Here is a 22,746-nt window from a genome sequence, read left to right on the forward strand (position 1 = left end):
GACAAAGAAGGTGCATAAGAAATACAGCAAGCTGTCCATACCTGAGGCCTTGGAAACTGCCAAGCAAAGACTCACAGCCTTGGCCAGCCGCTTGAGGAGGTACACCAGAGAGATAGAAGGCAGGAGAATAAGAAGAAGAAGAAAGTGTGTACTTTATTGTACTTTATTGAGCCCCGTAGGGAAATTCCTTTCTGCATTTAACCCATTCACTCAGTGAAGCAGTGGGCAGCCATTGGGCGCCCGGGGAGCAGTGTGTAGGGACGGTACCTTGCTCAGGGGTACCTCAGGGTAGCTGTTAAGGGGAATCGAACCCCCGACCTTCCGATCATGGGGCAACCACTCTACCTACTGAGCTATCCCTGCCCTCAGATAAACCAGCTGTTCTCCACAGAACCAGCAAAAGTGTACTCTCAGTGGCAAGGGAACAATAAGAGAACAGCACCACCAAGGCTGGAGACGGAGCAATACTGGAAGGGCATATGGGAGAAGGACGCAACCCACAACGGCAATGCTCAGTGGCTAGTGGATCTGAGGGCAGACCACAGCGACCTCCCTGAACAGGGTCCAGTAACCATCACAGTGGCAGATATCCAAGAAAGGGTCTCCAGTATGAAGAGTTGGACAGCACCAGGGCCCGACATGGTTCACGCCTACTGGCTAAAGAAGCTGACTGCACTCCACGAGCGCCTGGCAGCACAAATGAACCAGCTGCTAGTTAACGAGAGACACCCGGAATGGCTAACCGAAGGTCGGACGGTCCTGATCCCCAAGGACCCCAAGAAGGGACCGGTCCCCTCCAACTACCGACCAATAACCTGCCTCAGTACTACATGGAAGCTCCTGTCAGGCATCATATCGGCTAAGATGAACAGGCACATGGGTCAATACATGAGCGGGACACAGAAAGGAATTGGCAAGAATACCAGAGGCGCAAAACACCAGCTACTGGTAGACAGAACAGTCAGCCGAGACTGCAAGACCAGACTGACCAACCTGTGCACTGCCTGGATTGATTACAAGAAGGCCTATGACTCAATGCCCCACAGCTGGATACTGGAATGCCTAGAATTGTACAAGATCAATGGGACCCTAAGAGCCTTCATCAGGAACTCAATGGGGATGTGGCGTACAACACTAGAGGCCAACTCCAAGCCCATAGCACAAGTCACCATCAAGTGCGGGATCTACCAAGGAGATGCTCTGTCCCCACTGCTGTTCTGCATAGGCCTGAACCCCCTCAGTGAGATCATTAACAAGGCTGGCTACGGATACCGACTACGGAACGGAGCAGTTGTCAGCCACCTCCTGTACATGGATGACATCAAGCTGTATGCCAAGAGTGAACGAGACATCGATTCACTGATCCACACTACCAGGCTATACAGCAATGACATTGGAATGTCGTTCGGACTGGAGAAGTGTAGTCGGATGGTAACAAAGAGAGGGAAGGTAGTCAGAACTGAGGGGATTGAACTACCAGAAGGCAACATTGCAGACATAGAGGACAGTTACAAGTACCTGGGGATCCCGCAGGCGAATGGGAACCATGAAGAGGCCGCTAGAAAAGCTGCAACCACCAAGTACCTGCAGAGGGTCAGGCAAGTCCTGAGGAGTCAGCTGAATGGTAAGAACAAGATCCGGGCCATCAATACGTACGCCCTGCCCGTGATCAGGTACCCTGCTGGGGTAATAGGCTGGCCAAAGGAGGAGATAGAAGCCACTGACATAAAGACAAGAAAGCTCCTTACCATGCATGGAGGGTTTCACCCCAAGTCCAGCACCCTGAGGCTGTACGCTAAGCGGAAGGAAGGGGGCCGGGGACTGGTGAGTGTCAGCACCACAGTCCAGGATGAGACAAGGAACATCCAAGAATACATTGGGAAGATGGCCCCAACTGACCGAGTGCTCAGTGAATACCTCAGGCAGCAGAAACCCAAGAAAGAGGAGGGAGACGAGGAACCATCATGGAAGGACAGGCCCCTGCACGGTATGTACCACCGGCAGATAGAGGAGGTGGCTGATATCCAGAAATCCTACCAGTGGCTGGACAAAGCTGGACTGAAAGACAGCACAGAAGCACTAATCATGGCAGCACAAGAACAAGCTCTGAGCACAAGATCCATAGAGGCTGGGGTCTATCACACCAGGCAAGACCCCAGGTGCAGGCTGTGTAAAGATGCCCCAGAGACAATCCAGCACATAACAGCAGGGTGCAAGATGCTAGCAGGCAAGGCATACATGGAACGCCATAACCAAGTGGCCGGCATAGTGTACAGGAACATCTGTGCCGAGTATAACCTGGAAGTCCCGAGGTCAAAATGGGAGATGCCCCCAAGGGTGGTGGAGAATGACCGAGCTAAGATCCTGTGGGACTTCCAGATACAGACGGACAAAATGGTGGTGGCTAACCAACCGGACATAGTGGTGGTAGACAAACAGAAGAAGACGGCCGTAGTGATCGATGTAGCGGTTCCGAATGACAGCAATATCAGGAAGAAGGAACACGAGAAGCTGGAGAAATACCAAGGGCTCAGAGAAGAGCTCGAGAGGATGTGGAGGGTGAAGGTAACGGTGGTCCCCGTGGTAATCGGAGCACTAGGTGCGGTGACTCCCAAGCTAGGCGAGTGGCTCCAGCAGATCCCGGGAACAACATCGGAGATCTCTGTCCAGAAGAGCGCAGTCCTGGGAACAGCTAAGATACTGCGCAGGACCCTCAAGCTCCCAGGGCTCTGGTAGAGGACCCGAGCTTGAAGGATAAACCGCCCGCAGGGGCGTGCTGGGTGTTTTTTTTTTTTTTATATATATATATATATGTGTGTGTATATATATGTGTGTATATATATAAATTTTAAGCTAGAGCTACAAAAGTCTTGTTTTCATATCCCAGGTGAATGTCTCGAGCTCCTCTGAGAGCCAGTTACCTAAAAAGCAAAAACTGTCTTAAGCCGTATTGACCTACTCGAGCTGAGCACATTCTACACTACACTTTGTTACTATGTGGGCTGTGCCATAATGTACAAGGGCAGGGTTTGTGTGCATCTGACTATAGTGATATCTCTTTTAATCAATAAAATTGAGCCAGATATTTCCATCTTAGCTGTCTCTGTAAAGCAGCACATGAAGAAGACACTGGTGCACTTTCATCATTTCAACATAAGCCCGACAGTTTGAGATAAAAATCCACAGCAGCCTATATTCTGATGTGTAACTGGCTCTATAACTGATACAGTGCTTGCTATTGACTAAACTATTACAATTACTGTTAGGAACTTTACCACCTGCTTCACACTGCAGCTTAGAGCTAACAGAGGTTCCCGTGGATCACTGAGCTGTCTGGCACATGGCCACTGAAGACTGTCACTCCCTCTGAGCTGAACAGTGCTGAGACTGAGTAGAAGCCATGTCAGACTCTGTGCGCAGCTTGACGTTGGCCTAATTAGGAAAAAAAATAACATTGATTGTTTTTCCTGTTTTTCATTTTCCTCTCCCTCAATCACCTCTTCCTTTTCTTCGTTCCATTTTAAGCTTCCTACGTCCAAGTTTGACTGAATGCATGCTGTTTTCAATTATTTCATGCTGTCACAAGACCAAGCAATGGCAAGCATTACCTTCTATTGTTTATCATGTAGCTTGGGCTTCACTGCCTTGCTCAAGGGTGAATCTAGTTCCAGTAGTGAGCCTTCCTCTTATTGTTTCTCCCATTAGCCCTGCAGCGAGGGAGAAGGACCTGTTGCCTCCCCCCTCCCTGGAGCATCAGAACCCCCCGAGGCCGCGTAGTAAACCTCCCAGTGGGAAAACAGCCCCAAGGAAAGAACCTCGCAGTGCTACCAACTCAAACACTAACACAGCCACTCCACCAGCAGCGCTACAGCAAACCCCACTGCCAGTACCTGCTGTCAGTGTAAACCAGGTTAGTTTTAGATGTGTGTGTGTGTGTGTGTGTACTGCAGGAAGGTTGCAGACATTTGGAATAGGGCTGAACACCAAGTACAGATGTATCAGACTGTACCCTATACTTATCGCTTTATGCAACTCTACAACAAATGTACTGACTCGTGGTTCCTTCCCTGAAAGGTTCCTGTTTGTAATCCAGTCTCAGCTGTGTGTGAATATATATGAATATATACAGCTATTGTATGCTCATTAATGGAAAAGGGAAATCAGTTTTTGTTAAATACATACACGTAATGCTACATATTTATATTAAAACACCACAAGATGAACACTTTGTTAGGTACATCTGTTGAACTGCTCACTGGGCAGCAACTCAGTGAAATTAGGCATACATGCTCTATACATGATCAAAGTGAGCATCAGATTGGAGAAGAAAGGTGATTAAAGTGACTTTGAAATGCATGGTTGTTGGTGCCAGATGGGCTGTTCGGCTGAGTGTTTCTGCTGATCTACTGAGATTTCAGAGAATGGTCTCAAAAAGGATTTAGAAAATATCGAGGACAACAGTAACTCAAATAACTGCTCGTTACAACATATGAATGTAGAAGAGCATCCCTGACACCGCAGCACAACACTGCAAACCTCGCAGCAGCAGAAGACCACACATGATGCCATTTCCTTCAGCTAAAAACAGCAAACTAAGGATATCATTTGCACAGACTCACTCAGATAGATGGTGGATGGTCAGGATGTCTCGTCAACAGTTCAGGCTGCTGGTGATTCAGTGGTGTGGAGGATATTTTCTTGGCACACATTGGGTACCAACAGCTGCAACCTTAGCAGGGCTGCAGCGACCCAAATATCACTGAAAAGCACAGAGACGCTGCTTTCAGGAAGCGTGGGAATTCTTTCAGTTTAGCAAAGGGTTTTAGAAAAACATCTGTGTGACGCCAGCGACAGGTTAGCCTCCCTGAGCATCTCTTTATGACCACAGTGCACCCATCTGCTGATGACTGCATGCAGCAGGATAATGTTCAATATCACAAAAGCTCAAACCGCTTTCTTCATGACAGTGAGCTCACTGTAGATCTACAGCAACTGTGTGATTCCTTAAAGAATTAGGGCAAAAGGGGCGTCCAACCCGGTACTAGCAGGGGGTACCTAATGACGTTGGTGGTAGTGTTACATTGTAACAGAGTGTTTTTAACTCAAGTGGAAGAATGGGAGGATTTAAATGGTTAAACAGCAACAAACATTCAAAATGCTAAAAGGAAATCATAAAAATGTTGACCTAATGTAACTTTAACGCTGCAGTGAGGCTGAACAGTAATAAGAAGCCCTAGAAAACGTGTAAACAAATAACGCTGATGATTTCCTTTTCAGATGTTTTCATGTTGGCTGATCTCTGTGATGCTGCTGTCTTTCGTCATTACTTGTTTTGCTTTGAGAACAAATTTCCCCTCCATTGTTCTGCTGTCAGGTTGTGGAAATTGTTCTCGTAAAACTCATCTGCTGACAAATTAGCAACTAACACGTTAGCAGCTGTCAGCGATGTTACAACAAGATTACACTGAGGAAAACTGCAGTAACCAGCAAACAGCAGCTCAGCTGTTACAGCCCACAGAGAAGACTTGAAGAAGTGACCCGGCAGCATGACGTGCCCGACTCTGACAACTGCCACCTCTGCGTCAGCAGCCGGAGCTACAGGCGCCCCGACAGCCCCTCAGAGCTCCAAACTTTAATTCGCTCACACAGTACTTAGAATTAATTTAACAACTAATTACTTAATGCCTAATTATCATCATGTTCTCTTTTGTTTTCATCAACTTCAGGGAAACAACATAAAAGTTCGAATACTTTTCCACATATCCCACTGCAAAGATTTACCCACAGTACTGAGCATGAACTGAAAGGGGACCTAATATTCTTATTTCAGAATAACCATCGTTTATTTTAGGCCAGACGTTAGTGAATCCTCTCAATTTACCAACTGTCGGAAGCAAGCCCTTTACAGCCTTGCTGTTTTCTGATTGGTTGCCCCACATATACACAACTTTTCATGGTAACACTTAATAATGGCGTCCACGACTAACGGGTCCCCTGTAATTAAATGGACTTTCAATGTATTTTACCTGAAATTAGATCATTATATTTACCTATAAACACTTAAAGGTAGATACACTAGAATAGGATAGAATTATATTGTAAGTAAATTCAAGTTTTCTGAAGGTAATTTTAAGTAATGCGTAAGTAAGTTTAAGAATTGCATAACTTCATATATTTTATAGAAATAAAGCAACACAAAAATATATATAATGTAAGTTTAAGCAGTGTGCAGTGGTCATATTTGGAAAAACAAACATCTTACATCGTAAATTATTTTTTGGGACAGCGGTCGTACTGTGGAAGCTTACATTTTTAGCTCTTTATTTTTTTGCATCTTTATATCTTTATTTGATTTGTTGCTAATTCTGTTGTGTTCAATATTGTTTTTGATTATAAATAAAAGTCGATAAATTAAGTTAGACTTGGTTCCTCCATTACAAGGTCACACATGCCGGCCAGTTTTGATTTTCTCTACTTACAGTATCATTTGTGTCATCTTTGCTGTAAAACACATGAAGTGATGCTCTAAAATCAGTCCTCCACTACTTAAACTTCCTTACACAATTCCTTAAAATGACCTAAACACTACATACATTTACTTACAGTATAATTCTTTCTTTGTTTCCTGAGAAAGCTGACTCTTACCGACTTGTCCCAGTGTAGCTACATGTAAATATTTTACCTTGTAAGTTCAAAGTTTTCAATGTCATTTATTTACAGGTGAATTAATACAACGAAGCATTATGAAAAATATATATCACTGTTCATTTTGAGAATAAGGTCAAAATTTTGAGATTAAACTTGAAATATTATTTAAAGAATGAAGTCAACTTTATTCTCAAAATGAGCAATAATATTTCTTTTTTAATGGGGCCCTAATACTGGTTACTGTTACACTTCCACAGCAGTTGTGTGATGCTGCTGTGCTCACAGCCACAGCTGTGTGCCTGAAATGATTATATTTGGGTTATACTGTCTCATTCACATCTAACGGATCCAAAAGTTTAATAAAAATCTACACGTGAGCATTTCGGTCTGAAGTCTGAGATTTTGGCTCTCTTGTACGCACACAGATCAAAGCTAACGATGCTACAGTATATAATTAAATCCAACGGGCTGTCGTTATATTTCATGGTATACATACAGATGTGCCTCTCCTGTCAAGTGTACGCAGGTGAAAATGTCCTTGTTTTACTAAAGAGATATAACCTTTCTTAAATTACCTGAGAATGGAGATGAACGCTAACGTGTGCAATCGGTGCCGTAAGTGCTGTTGCAACATTTGATCTTCTGCCTGTTTTAGTTGCGCAGAGCAGCTGGCAAGATGGCTAATGTCAACAGTGAGGAGAGGTGAACTATGGAGAAAACAGGCCAGAGGAGTTTTGTTCAAGAAAGGAAAAGCTTTTGCCGGCAGTGCAAATAAGCTCTGTGCAAGGGACAGTTTCCCCCTTTTTTCTATTTCAGCAAAACACTACATGGCATTTACTGAGAATGGATTTTGCAGATGGCAACACGCATTGGAAAGATTCCAGAGGGCTGCGTCTGCCAAGCGAGTGGGTTTATACTGACGACTGGGAACATTAGTGGTGTTTTCTTCTCTGCATCTGCCTCTGTAGTTGCTTTCTCGTGTTGCTGTTGCACACACATCGCTGCTCCTCGCTCGCCTTTGTTTCAGTTGAGGATAATTGATCAGTACATGTCTAAAATTAAGCATTCAACATCACAGGGTCAATTTTGATTGGGAACAAGACAAGGGCAGCGATGCAGGTGTAGCTACACAGCACTAAAAATGAAAATAAACTGAGTGGATTGTGGCTGCGTCTGCCAGCTGACACACCTTATTTACAGAAGAAGAAAGAAGGCTTGTCAGAAAGTTAAACTGATGATACACAAACAGCTAGAAGCCAGTTTTCGCTCGTATATATTTATATATACATTTATTTTCCTATTGTTAAAAAATAATCTAAAGAACAAAAACACTAATCAAACCTACAATAAGGCCAAAGCCCATATCCTTCACCTTTGTTATCCAAAAACATGGAATAGTTCGGCATGTCTGCTGCTGTAAATACTAACTACAACAGAAGACAGCCCACAACAAATTAACCATTTTAACCTGTTTAAGTAAAATTTGGTTAAAACGACTGTGCCCTGCGGTGCAGCTTCAGGCATAAACTGTGTAGATGTGACCTGTTTGCAAAGAGTTTGGTCTGTAGGAGATATAAACTAAGCTGAGGCTGAGATCCACAGACAGAGTAAAGGAGCCAGGTTAACCAGTCACTGTTTTTCTTTATCCATCTGTAAAAACAGAATATTACACACTCATATTTAGGTAAGAAAACAGGAGAAAAACTATTAAAATTTAATTGGAAGTTATTCTGTCCTTTCACATTATTTCCATTTCAAATGTAGACTGCTTACAGAGTGTAAGCTAATGACTTTGATGATTTCTGGATTTCCCCAATTTAAATCAAAATTTCACATTATTGTGTCATCGTGTACTGTATGATTCCAAGGATTAAAGAAAGGAGAAAATACTAAGTCTAATATCTACTAATACTAATGTTTATTCAGGTAACATCAGCATCATGTAACTAAAATCCATTTAACCAAACTGAAATTACAATGATGCTCCTGCTAGTAGATAAACAGAGTCTACAGGCAACAGTAAGGAAGCATCCACGTCCATGCTAGTGTCAGGTCATGCTAAATACAACATGTTTGTTTTGTAAATTATCACCATTAAATTAATAATAGCAGACTATGTAGCTGATGTACTAATGCAGCTTCAGGAGGCTATGTCCATCTTTTATATACAGTCTGTGAGAAAAACAGTAAGACAGTAAAGCTTTTCTGAACAATTTCTTCCTATTCTTCATGGATTTTAGATGCACTTGAATATGAAGCCACATATTTTAAAAACTTAAAAGAATTAATGATAATGCTATCAAGACTGAATATCACTGTTACCATCAAAGAGGATATTTCTTTAGTGGACACTCAATGATCTGCTATGTGAGTCACGACTCTAGAAACCTAAAGCTTCATGATGTTCATCTTCCAGACCACTTTATATACATCGCTCCCCGGAAGAGCCGTTCTGTCCCTTGCTGGTAATGCCTCCACAATGAGTGTTGGAGCGCCTTCACTATGTCAAAATGGTGATGCTTCAATCTGATTTTTCATTTTGGGGGAAGTGAAAAAAGTCGCAGGGTGCCAAATCATGTAAGTAGTGTGGTAGGAAGTGAATATTGTGTTTGCACAGCTAAAAAAAAGTTCTGCGCCTCACCCTGGAAGACAAATTAACTGTGCACAAAGATGAAGAGAACGACGACGTGCTCCTATCAAATCTCTTTGGCTGAGAACTGTGCTCATCAAACACATTATTCCGTGTGAAATTTGGGACATTGAGAAGTTTTCTCTCTGGTCAAGTCTGAGGACCGCTAAGTGAAGGTGGTCAGGACACGGCTCCCAGGAAGCTCAGGAAAAATTCCTGCTTTACCAGAAGCAATCCAGAAGTGCATCGAAACGGGATCTTTAAAGAGAAAACTGGAAAAATTTCTATAATAAAGATGCACTTGTTTATGAAACTGTGCCCTCGCATCTTAGAAAGAACTCAACTAAGAAATGTGAGACGCATCTTTTAATTTGCATGTGACAAACAGACCGCCTGCGCTCAACTGTGTGACTTGTGTGCAGCGAATATCAGTGACATTCAAAATGAGACAGTCAAACATGTTTCTTTTTGCTTCACAGATTAGTGGAACAAGCTGGCAACTCGTGCTGCCTAATTTGCATGATATTATCACATTCAGTAATGTGCTGTATGTGCTTTGCTTTTGATTATAACGTTTGTCTACACCAGGTTTTTTTTCTTCGTCGGGGTTTAAAAGTGCATTAGTGGACGGGGTATAAGAGATGGCTAAAGATCAGAAGCTTCCTTTGTGTGTGTTATATGTGCCGTTTTTTCTTGACTTGTATCTTGTATTTTGTTGCTCCTTTTCATACATTTACATATATTTTCATCAGGACAAGCGGAAACACAGAGGTCCCAGCACCAGGATCACACCCAAGTCCAGAGAATTCATCGAAACAGATTCCTCCTCCTCTTCGTCAGAATGCCAGTCGGATACGGAGGAAGCCATCAAAATCCCAGCTTTGCCGCCACAGACGACACGCTCTGCAATTAACACGCAGACTCTGTCCAACGCACACATGCACGCGCCTCTTCTCCCATGCCTTGGCTCTGCTGGCGGTGTGGGGAGTCTGGGAACATTTGGAGGGAAGGGACTTCGAGTCAAAGATGGTAGCAACGTGCCCACTAACGGTAGCAGCAGCAGTAGTAACGGTAGCATCGGCAGCAGTAGTAACGGCAGCAGTAGTAGCTGTAACTCCCTGAGCATTAGCAACATAAGTGGTTCATTTGGCACCTCTGTTCCCGATCCTGGAGGGTTAGGAGGGCAAAGCAAAGACCTGGAGCCCATGTCACCGCCTTCCAATCTGGGACACGAGGTGCCTCTCTCACCCTTGAGGGAATACCATGAGATCCAGAGTTTATGGGTAAAAATTGACCTGAGTCTGCTCAGCAGGGTGCCCGGCCAGGCCGCGGGGGAAAGATCAAGGGTGGGAATTTCAGAAAGGGATGGGAGTGAGGGGAGAGACAGAGAGAGACAAGGGGAGAGGGAGAGGATAGGTGTGGCAGAGAGGGAGAGACAGAAGCAGGAAGACAGAGAGTGGCCGGGGCTCAGAGAGAGACAGAAGCTGATGAAAGGGGAGAGACAGGAGGAAGAAAATGAGCGATTAGTGCAGGACAGAGAGAGGCAAGGTGAGCGAGAGCGATTAACAGAGAGAGAGAGGCCGATGGACAGAGAGGACAGGGAAAGATTCGGACTCGGGGAGAGAGAGAAGACGGCAGTGAGGGACAGAGAAAAGATGTGCCAGGGTCTGGGGGTCCCGGACAACAACCCCGTGCAAGAGCAGACTAATCCCAGGCTGGCTGGGAGGACGGAGAGAGCAGAGAACGGAGGCAAACACAGAAGGCAGGCGGCTGCAAACATGGTGGTTCCACCCGAGAAACACGCAAGCAAGAGCAAGAGGAAACACAAGGTGTGAAGCAGCGTTTGTTCACATATACCGCCTTAACTGTTCTGCTGGCTGTTTACTTCACTCCTTCACATCTGTGAATTCTGGTTTCTCTGTTCCTAGTCGGACCACGGAGACTCATCAGTGAACTGCAATAAGAAGCTGCGATTGGACAAAGACTGTCTGCTCCTCCCACCCTGCATCTCTCCAATACACAACCATAAGAGCAGCACGGCAGAGTAAGCATTAACAGTGCACACGAGCCACCCGGCAGATTAGCTCTGGGAAAGGACTCAGCGGGATGAGGAAGAGATTGTACTGTAATGAAAGCCCGAAACACTACATAGATCAAGTTTTGGCATCACTCCCTCATTATCAACGAGCCAGATGTCCAAGGGGTTTTTCACTAATTGTGCTGATACCAGTCCACAAACAGTAGCATCGATAGATCAGAATGCAGCACAGCCTGAAGACATGTTGTGCAAGGTGTCATCCTATTGTGCTGCTTCTTATTTTCTGTCATACATACATTGGTACAATGGTGGATGCCAGCGTAAACGTGGCCAAAGTGTCGAGTGATGAGATTAACGTATGTGCGAGTAGCTCTGAACCCTCTGTTCCTCTAGTTCTACTGGACTTTACTTACACCTGGTTATGATGTGGTCATCTCTGGCCCCGCCCACCTACTGTTCAGTGCTTCTGTTTACAAACGACAGCCAACCAAAAGAAGGTGGTGGATGAACCGAGAGGCTGAACAAAAGTCATCTGTGAATCATGCAAATCTGATCTATTAGGAGTCCGATCACTTTTTTAAAGGCAGATCTATCATCGGTTAGAGCTGTTCACACGTCCTCAGTCAATGTAGTAAAACCTGGCCAACAAAAAAACTTTTTTCTGCACTTAAAAAATGAAAAATGAAATACATAAGAGTCCTGCCGGAGGGCACGAGGTGCTCTCCTTTGTCATAGATTAGAGGTATTCCAGACAAACAGACTGGTGCAAGATCACAAAGTGCTTTAAAGAACTATATTTGGTTCCTTAAATGGACTTAATTCTCCCAGCCAATCAGGTCATGTGACAGATAGTGATGCTATTGCATTTGACCAATCAGTAATGGCTTGGAGCATTTCCAACATCAGCGTTTTTTCAGGGAAATCAGGTTTTTCACCCAAACTGCCAAACTTATTGTAACATCAAAACTAGCTGTGGCAGGCCGATAAAACCCAGACATCATATATATCAAGAGTTGTTCTAAATGTTGAAACAGGTGTTGTTTGTCTTTGGTTTCTAAAAATTGGGGCCATAATATGAAGGCACCATATTTATTCATATACCCTGCTCATGTAAAACTAGTGCAAGTGATGGTAACTCCAGTTTTAGACATGCACCAGATATGTCTAGTGAGCAGCGATGAAAAAAACAATACTCTATCATAAATGTAGTAAAACGGTAGTCAGTTTTATATTAATTGTTGCCCCAACTCCATATAACACTATATGGTGATCCAGTGAGAAATCTAACTCATTAATGTGGAACCATATATGATAACTTCATTGACCTTGACTTGCAACATGGATATCAGCTCATAGTGACATCATACAGAGCCAACAGGGGTAAAAAGTGTCTGAAACCAAAAGTTCAGGTCATTGCAAATACCCTTTCCAGAGCAGGTGAGGAAAAAAATAAAGAACCGTACTGTATGATGAAAAACAGTCAATGAAGCCTCGTTTCATTAGTAAATTATGTCTCAATCATCCCAAGAAACCTGTGAATGAAAATTTTAGATACTCTATTAAAATGAGTTAAGAAATTCCAGAAAAGGCTCAGCTTTCCCTCCACTGATTCATCCTTCCCTGAATCCCTGCTATGCTCCTCATCCTCATGTGACTGTCATAGACACTAGTAGAGGTAATCAGGCAACTTTACTAGAGACTGGGTATTTTTAGGAAGGATTAAAAATTTGAATGTCGCGACGGAGCCACTAGACAGGCGAGCTCAATTCACACGGTGACGCGGGAATGACAAACCATGAATCTCTGCTTTCCGTGTGAATTATTTAAAAACAGCCTAAGCGGGCTGTCGCTATAAATAAGCCTCAACGTGACAGCTACAGAGGAAATATTTTTATAGCATCTCGGCTTTATCGAAGCATGCACGGCAGCGAGAGGTGGCAGAGAAAAGAGGGAGTGACCTGGAGTTGAACCTGTGACACTGGCGTAGTTGTCACATCCCGTTTATCATCTGGGAGGCTTTTTACGGAAACTCTGAATTGGCTGATGTGATCATCTGCCTCAGATCCAGTTGGCAGTTTCCTGTGACTTTTGACAGTTATCATCCCACCTGTTTTAATCAGCTGGGTCATATTTTGATAGCAGATAATCAGCGATGACCACATGTGACTGAGATTTGACCCCAGAACAGCACAGAAATCACATTTAGTCTTGGTCAGCAAGTCACTGGATCCACATTGGCCCAGTTGTGGTCCATATAATACATTATTTTTACTGCAAGAGAAACAACAACACAAACACTGGGTCAGAACAGCCTTCTGGTGCTGAGTAAGGCAGGCTGAGCTCTGAGGGGAATCCTAAGTTCAGTGAAATAAAGTTTAACAGAACCAGGTTTTCTTTGGGTTGGCCAGTTTGACCCAAGTAAGACTTTACAGCTATCGCAGTGCTGGTTATCAGCTTTCTACGGTGGCCCTGAGAGGCCAAACGGACTGCAACTTCAGAAAACACTTGCAAAAAGAAAAACGCTGCAAAAAGAAAAACACTGCAAAAGCACACACATAACACAACAGAAATGTTTCTGGGGAGACAATAACTGGACGGACCAGTTGCATGAACCAAAACATGTATGTATGGCTGTATCCCAATTCAGGGTCTGCAGCCTTAAAGTACGCAGCCTTAACGGTCCTCAAGGGCCGTGTACTCAAAGACCGCTGAGGCCGGAAGTGCGAGGCTTGTAGGCTTGTGAGATGGGACGGTCTAGCCTCCGTCACGCTGCCCAGGTTGCCTAGCAACCATGATACTAACAGCTGGAAACGTTTCATACAGCTTTGTTTGACAGAAATGAAGGAGAACATATTTTGTACATTTGTTTCTACATGAGCTTTGTGTGATTTGATAAGTATCTGAGGCTGAGACCACAGGGCTGTAAAACATGATTGTTGGGCTTCATTTCTGTACTGAACAGTCATTTAAGATTAACTAGTAAATAACAATTAGCTAATGTTGTTCATGAGACTAAAGTCATCTCACTTTGGTAATGTAAATATAATATGGCCAATATTATATTAATCATTATTAGTTATTACAGCACTGAACATGAACTCTGTGTCATTCAATGAGCTTCAGTAAAGATTCAAGTTGCATTTATTTATATTTCCTATCACCTTAAATATCACCTTCACTTAAAGACAAGTATCTTTGACAGTGTATATATAGATGTATTATATATGAGACAAATATTGTTCTTTTAATATGTTGGCATTACTAAATTTGGCTCATATGTGTAAAAAGAAAATGTACGAGCTGTGATAACTGTTTCTGATAGAATGAAGAGTAGACTGATATATTAAATATTCCTTTATTGGGTGAGAAAATCAGACCATGTCATAACTGCTTTAAGTCACACAGAATAGATATCAGAGCCTCAAACAGGCTGACTTCTGCTAAATGGGTCAAACTGGGCAGAAAGTCTACAAACACATAACATCCTTATAGAATATGATGTAACACTATAGATCAACTTACCTCAGAATATATAAAGCATATAAACAATTACAGCAATATGATGCAACAAACACAGCAGCACTACTAATCCTCATACTCAATACTCAAAGCTTCATAGAACTGAAACAAACATTTCTTTTTAGCTCCATTCTGCTGCTGATACATACTTTAGGTTTCTGAACATTAAACTTGTTGCTGCCTTTCATAGTGCGTAACTTGAAGGCCCTGAGTACTTTCTCCCACACTGAAAACACTGGGATGATCAAATTATTTGAACATTACCTAATAAGACTAATTCAGGACAGACAATTAGTTATTCTAAACTTTTCTAGCAGTCCTTCACAAACAGGGAACAGTCTGTCTATCCTCTCCATCTGTCAGCTACTGCTGGCTCTTCCTCCTCCTCTTCCTCACACACTGTTGAGTTTGTCCTGGTGGATCATCAGGGGTGCAAAGCCTCACAGATGATGTGCAGCAGTGGGTCCCTCAGTCTGTCCTCACTCTGGACACTTGCAGTTGTCACGCATGGAAATCAAATGTGTGATAAGCTGCAGGATTCAAACACAAGTGTAACTTATAAACACATGTTCATACTTTTATTCCACAATCAGAGAGAAAGAAACAGAGAGAGAGTGCAGGACAGACAGACAGGTGACAGTCTCAGGTGTGTACACTGTTACACAACAGCACAAGAGAAGGAGGATTTAGTGTTTGTGTTATTATTATCGAACGGCATATATTTTAAAGTAAAGGCTAAAACAAAGTAAATGCTGAAAGTACAAACATCGCTAATGTCACATAACTTTGCCGACATGTAGCCAACAGTAATGTTTTAATGTTATTCATTATTAAACATTTGCACATAAATAAGTGACTAGGGATGGGTATCGTTTAGGTTTTATCCGATACCGGTGCCAAATCGGTACTTTTGAAACTGTGCCGGTGCTCAAACGGTGCTCAAACCGGTGCTTAAAGAATGGAGAACACAAAATTGGTCCAAAAACCTCTCATGTTCAGCTGTTTTTTGTAAAAATATAACAATGTTAGCCTTTTCTGCAGCTATGGGGCATATATGGTATCACTCTTGGCTGGAAGCAGTGCTTAAACAATGGAAAAAACACAAACTTTATCCAAAAACCTCTCATGTTTAACTGTTTTCCACTTTTTCTTTGGTCATTTTAGCCTTTTTGGCCAGGGTGAAGGGAGTATCTGCCATCAAACAAGAAGACAGCCGCATGTAGCTATGATGATGTTTGCTAGTTCACCTTACATGCATTAATGTAATAACGTGGTTAGCCTACTCAACGTAAATTAGCTACCCACGCAGAGAAGAACGGCTGCTGCCACCATCATCCGTCATCATTTCTGCTACACTGGCAGGGCTAGGGGCCAGGACTCTCCTCTTCGTGTTTTTGGGGGATGTTGCATAACAGGCAACCCACCCGCAGTAGATGTGCTCGGTGTGAGGTCTCGCAGCAAGCTATCAAATACGGCGCATTTCTGGGCTTTTAAAAAATACGCTATGCGTCGCCAGGTGTTTCATTGGATTTGAGGTGTTACATCCTTTGACAGTATCACAGTATCAGCTTAAAGCACTTGTTGCAGGCTGCTGAGTTTGCATATTTTGCTATGAAGTAAAGCCAGACTTTTGACCGCTTCGCCTTGGGCATTTTTAATCTGTAGCTCTGCTCTAACAGAACGTACGTACCTGGCCCCGCCTACTATCCTCGGAAACGTAAAATGATTGGCTAGAATCTAAAGTGTATCACAGCTCAGGGAAAAAAAGCACCGAAATAAAGCACCGAAATGTGCGCTGCTTTTCGGTCTGGTTACTACCGTTTATGTCAGAACCGGTGCCATCATGGCACCGGACACCGGTACCCATCCCTATAAGTGACATAATATTCAGAACTTACTTTTGAAAGTTTACTCTTTGGCCGCTCTGCTTCCACTTCTTTGAAGTGTGTCCCAGTCCCAGTGCACTTGTTAGTATGTTTTGGTTCGTGCAACTGGTCCGTCCGGTTATTGTCTCCCCAGAAACATTTCCGTTGTGTTGTGTGTGCTTTTGCAGCATTTTTCTCTTTGCAAGTGTTTTTCTTTTTGCAAGTGTTTTTCTTTTTGCAGCATTTTCCCTTTTGCAAGTGTTTTCTGAAGTTGCAGTCCGTTTGGCCTCTCAGGGCCACCGTAGCTTTCTCTTAAACCGGGCTTCCTGCATCATGCCGCACCTGTCGTGTAACTTCTGCAAAAAATGATCCCTATGAAGGCCCCCTACTGCAATTAGAAACATATCAGATGCTCTTAAAGATAAAAAGGTGATTAAAAATCTGTAAAGAATCTAAAAATATAACAGAAAAATTGCAAACAGTTGCAAATAAGACAAGAAATTAATGCTGCAGAAAATCGTTAATCTGGTGATTTAGCGTACAGGGTGGTAAAATACATTTTTTAATTCCAGTTAATTATTTTATGGCTGAGTTGCTCCAAGTGCTGCTTTATTTCTGACAGCTGCACATTAGAGCTCTGAAACTTTAAACTGAATACATTTAAACATTAAAGGTTAACATCCCAGAACCTAATAAAGGACGCCTTGAAATTACTTTAGTTTGTTGGCAGATCAAAGTGAAATTAATTTTTTGATTGAACTGATATTCTTGGTGTGTGTTCTGTGTTCCAGTAGCTGCAGTTCCATCAGTGTGAAAGAGGATTAGCAGCAGATTAGAATCAAGTATAACATTTAAACATTTTCTGTATTAATGCATGTACATCCTTGTGTCATTGTGACACACACTTCATTCAGTGGTTTTAGTCAGGTAGGGCTTAACAACTTGGACATATAAAACCTATTCCCTCAGCAGAAAATCTATATTGCACTTAAAACTTTCAATAATAGGCTCAGTGAAAACACGGCGCTCACAGTCAATTTTAAACAACCAATTCCTGACTCCCAGCCAGGTTATGTGTTCAGCATAAGTTACCGTGGTGGTTTAGCCATGTTTAGGGAAAAAAAGTTTCTTACCATGAGGAATGTATTTTAATAGCCTCTTGGATTATTAGTGAGGCTCCGATCTGAATTTTTGTGGATGCACCCGCACAGACTTCAGTAAAACTTTTAATCAACATCATTTTCTGTTTGATCCTGACTGATCCCGTCTCAGTTTTATGGGTAATTTATCTTAAGTTACTCATGAAGTGTTTTTGTCACTTTATGCTGTTGTTAGTGTGTCAGAAGCTTTGAGAGAAGACTTCTGGAAACAGCTGGAAGCAACCAGATGAATTTACCTTCTGTGAACATTTCATCTGTAATCTGACCCGTCACAGACTTTTATCTGCATAGGTGCTCTACAGTCAACTTGTACTTTCTGTAAATATTTCAGTCTGTTTTAGATGTAGAATTACAGAACGAAGTAAAATCTCAGAATATACAAAAGATGTTTAGTGATTTTGAAGAAGTTCTTGTCACAACTAAAGAAAAGTGGGATTGGCACCTACAGGAACTGCAGCTTTTGCTAGTTCTGTATCGGCTTCATTTTTCAGTTCCAGAAATCGCCCCTTGGTGTAACAGCATGTCATACTGAAAGTAATACATACCGTATTTTCTGCACTATAAGGTACACTTAAAATCCTTTAATTTTCTCAAAAATCGACAGTGCACCTTATAATCCAGTGCGCCTTATGTATGAATTCTGGTTGTGCTCACTGACCTCGAACCGATTTGATGTGCTACACGGCGCTCAAAACTCTTTAAAAAATGTTTTAGTACGACTTTGGTACGCTACGAAGTCGCACCACTTGATGGATTGTTGGAGCATTACGGCTGCCGTAGTCAGGAGCCTCGTGGAGTAATCTGGGTCCTAAACTCTGTCTAGTTCAGGTCCCAAAGTCAAACAAACACTGCGGCATCACTGAGAGTTAAAAACTGTCTAAGTTCTTTCATCTTTAATAAAATGATGAGCGTTGCTGCTTAACCAGGTGAAACAATTAAGTTTAACATCCAGGCATCCATGAAAACAGAATTTATTACATTTAACCGAGTTAGAAGTTAGCAGGAAGTTAGCTCGCTAGCTTCCACCTAAACATGATATACTGTAGCATGTTCTGACTGAGAGATTTCTGAAAGAATTCAAAAGTACAGCTCTGCTATCACTTCCAACATAAATGAAGTAAGTAAAGTAAGTAAAGTTTATTTATTAAGCGCTTTTCATAGACAGGTAGTCACAAAGCGCTGCACACAGAGATTAAAATAAACGAAGACAGAAAACTAAACAGCAGTGACGTTTGTAGGGTTACGGAAGTTGGGCTAGCTGGTATATAATGATGTGCTGCGTGGTGGCTAGCGACACAGCTATGTTAGCATAATGCTAATTTTTTTTCCACTCGATAAAAGTTAACGTGTGGGTTCCCGATGGTTAGGGACAAATGCAGTCGCATGGTAGGATGCTGTAAACGGACCAAACTTCAGTCAGGAGAACAACTGAGATCATCCATTCACAATAGAAGGTTAGTCATTAATATACTGCAACAACATGGGAATAGAGCAGCTGTGAGAGAATTCAACATTAATGAATCAATGGTACAGAAGTGGAGGAAGCAAAAGAATGAGTTGAGTAAAGTTTGACTTATCTGACTGTTTTGTTTCACTTAATGCGCCTTATAATCCCGTGTGCCTTATGTATGAAAAATATGGGAGTTGTCACAACGCCGACTTAAAAAGTAGCCAGCGTGCTCTTTTCTTACAAAAACCTGGCCAGATGCAGTCAAATGACCAAACAAGGAGTGCATGACTGAAAGGGGCTTAAGTCAGATAATACTTTTGATACGGTGCTGACATAGGTGTTTAATGCTGGGCTCCTACTCCCTCATGTCTCGATCTGTGTAGAAGAGACGGCTCCCGTCTGTGTCGACCCAACAAACCGGCAGGGTCACTGGAAAAAGTAAAACCGGAAAAAATCTCATAAGTGGCATTCTGCTGTTTGGTTCTTAATTCGTATGACAAAGCCGAACACACGACAAGTGATTTAAAGACTGATATGAATGCTGTAGTGTACCAAAAAAAGGAGAAATCTCATTTCAGTTGGAATATAAATCTTCTCACTGAGTCACTGCAAATGCATTACAGGAAATGATTTGGCAGATATACTGTGGTCATTTTATTCTAAGAGCCTCTCAATTTGTTAACTTATTATGCCTTTAAAAGAAGTCTGAGTGCTCTCACCTACTTCCCTGCACACACATCAGCGTCCACTTAAAGACAGACACACGCCACTACACGCAAATTAGCATATGCATGCACACAAACAGCCGCAGACACATCAATTATGCCGTGCGCAGACACAAAAGCACACACTCACGCTCCGCATGCACACACTCCACAGCAGCTAATTAGTCTTTGTCTCCATGATTTTGTCTATTATTGCTAATGTCGGTGCCTGGGGCCTTGTTCTGCGAGCTCAGCAACTTCCTCACCGCATCAAACCCCCAGAGTTTCCAGGGAGAGGAAAAACATAAAAATATTATCTGTTGTGCTGCAAACAATATGAGTCACAGGAGCTACAATAAGGCGGCTGAGGGAATAATTGTCGAGGTGCTACGGGGGAAGGCAGAATTCCAATAATTTTACAGGGGAAAAAAATATCGTTCACAGATTTAAAAATAAGGTATATTCATTCATTAGTCCCTAAATTCTGTCTTGTGTTTTTTTTTGCCACTAACAGTCCTGAACCCAGTAATAAACTGAATGTAGATACAAGAGGAGTCCTCAGTCATCGTGGGATTAGTTTCAGTATCACTCACTTAATTTTTAAAGGTAGCAAAAAGCCCCACATGAGGGCTTCAGGACACTTGCACTTGGTCTGTGTCTTTGGAGCAAAATTAACAGTGCCAGGACGAGCTACACTGAGACTCGCATACCATGAGTAACTCACGTATAGCACAGATACAACACAGAACAAAGTAAAAACATAGCATTCAGTGCCTCTGCATAAGTAAACAAATAATCTCACTTCTTTTCTGTCTCTGTGTGTGTGCGTGTATGTGCGTATGTGTGTGTGCGTGCGTGTTCAGTAGCTCTCTGAACAGGAAGCAGTCCCGACGGCACGATGAGAAGCTGCTCCCGCCGCTCCTGTCCCCTCTGTCCGATGATCCGCCTCGCAAACGGCCCTGCGACAGCAGCTCCTCTCTCAGCCAGGAGGCCAGCGCCGCTGGGATGCTGCCCTGCGCCGCCTCCGCTGCTTCCACCTCCTCTTCCTCACACAGACACCGGAGAGGTGAAGGAAAAACATCAGCGCATGTGAGAAATGGCAGTGTAAGTGCTTGTATATATATATACAGTCCTGTGGACACAGACCTGGTGGTCAGCTTTTAATGATGAACACCGATGTGTCATAGTAGATTATGATGATGCTATATCTAAGGAAGACTGTAGGAAAGGGTGACCACATCTCATTCCTGCTCAATACAGCTGCTATCGGTAAATAGCAAAGTTTAAATCTGTCAGTGTGAATCAGATGCCAGTGCTCAAGTTTAAGTAGGTGGTCACTGAAAGCCACACAATATAAACTTAATTAAGACTGTTGGAAGCATATACTTCAAAAACCTCTCTACTACAGGAAATGGATTCCCATGGCGAGAAGCCCTGTGGAGACGGTTACCATACCAACGGTCATTCAGACTCGGAGGTTTGGTCGGAACCCCTGATGGACCCCGCAGAACCCCGCAGGCCCAAACTCTCATTCAGTGACACGTAAGTAAAAGCACACACCACGATGTGCACTTACAAACATTTGATTGTTTATACAGTTGGATACATATTTTTTTTATTTTTTTAACATATTTTGTGTCATTTTAGCTGTTTTACAAAAAATATCCAAATTATAGTTTCTGATGAATATGAGCATAAAGTTTAGACTTTGACTGCTTCACTGAGTGAGTGGGTTAAATGCAGAGAGGAATTTCCCCATGCCAAATCACAACAACAGTCGCCTCAAGGTGCTTTATATTGTATGGTACATCCTACAATAATACATACAGAGAAAAACCCAACAATCACATGACCCCCTATGAGCAAGCACTTTGGCGACAGTGGGAAGGAAAAACTCCCTTTTAACAGGAAGAAACCTCCGGCAGAACCAGGCTCAGGGAGGGGCGGGGCCATCTGCTGTGACCGGTTGGGGTGAGAGAAGGAAGACAGGATAAAGACATGCTGTGGAAGAGAGACAGAGATTAATAAAAGTATGATTCAGTGCAGAGAGGTCTGTTAACACTGATTCCATGATCAGATGAGGAACAGGCTGTCTCCAAAAACAAAACTAATCCGTCTCAGAAATACCGGGAATACTAGGAGTGTTAAAATCAGGACGCACTGTGTTGTAGGTTCCGATAAAAAAAGATAACGCACTCATGAGCTTGACGATATAAAAAGTGGACTGTGTGATTACAGGATTCTTTATATTGTAAAGAAAACAACACACATCCAAATGAAGAACGCTGCCTAGGAGGTAGGAGTGAGTAATATTATTCAAGTCTGTAATAAAGCAGAGACTTCACAAAAGCAAATACAGAGGGTTCATTACAAGGTGCAAACCATTCATAAGCCTCAGCAATAGAAAAGATAGATTGGACTGTGGAGGCAGTATGAGACATGAGCATGGCTCCAAATGGTACTGGGCCATGAGTGTTTGTGTTGATGAAGTGACAGAACACAGAAGCAGGCAGGTAAAGTTTTATTTTCAGCTCAGATTCTGCCAAATGAGGCAGTGCTGACTAGATGGTGCTAAGCAGGACAAATGAGCAATAACCTGCCAGATACCAGCAACAAAGCAACCCAGTTTTAGAGTGTAAAGAAAGGCGAAGTTCAGTCCAGAAAAACAAAAACAACAGTTGAAGACAGCCGTAGTAAAAGCCAGACAAACCATTATTAAAGGAGGGGAAACAC

General features: G+C 42.8%; 1 protein-coding gene across 1 annotated transcript in view; it reads left to right on the plus strand.

Annotated features, from left to right (window-relative positions):
• Positions 1-22,746, plus strand: part of aff2 (AF4/FMR2 family, member 2) — a 199,978-nt gene that overhangs the window by 161,853 nt on the left and 15,379 nt on the right. Inside the window, exons 15-19 of the mRNA XM_085368200.1 lie at positions 3,706-3,910; positions 10,030-11,106; positions 11,206-11,321; positions 20,877-21,117; positions 21,422-21,555. Coding sequence (XP_085224326.1) covers positions 3,706-3,910; positions 10,030-11,106; positions 11,206-11,321; positions 20,877-21,117; positions 21,422-21,555 — 1,773 coding nt within the window. The remainder of the gene's footprint in view (positions 1-3,705; positions 3,911-10,029; positions 11,107-11,205; positions 11,322-20,876; positions 21,118-21,421; positions 21,556-22,746) is intronic.

The sequence above is a fragment of the Diplotaxodon limnothrissa genome, linkage group LG2 (assembly GCF_057381915.1).
Source record: "Diplotaxodon limnothrissa isolate DT_005_m linkage group LG2, D_limnothrissa_male_GT1.1, whole genome shotgun sequence".
NCBI lineage: Eukaryota > Metazoa > Chordata > Actinopteri > Cichliformes > Cichlidae > Diplotaxodon > Diplotaxodon limnothrissa.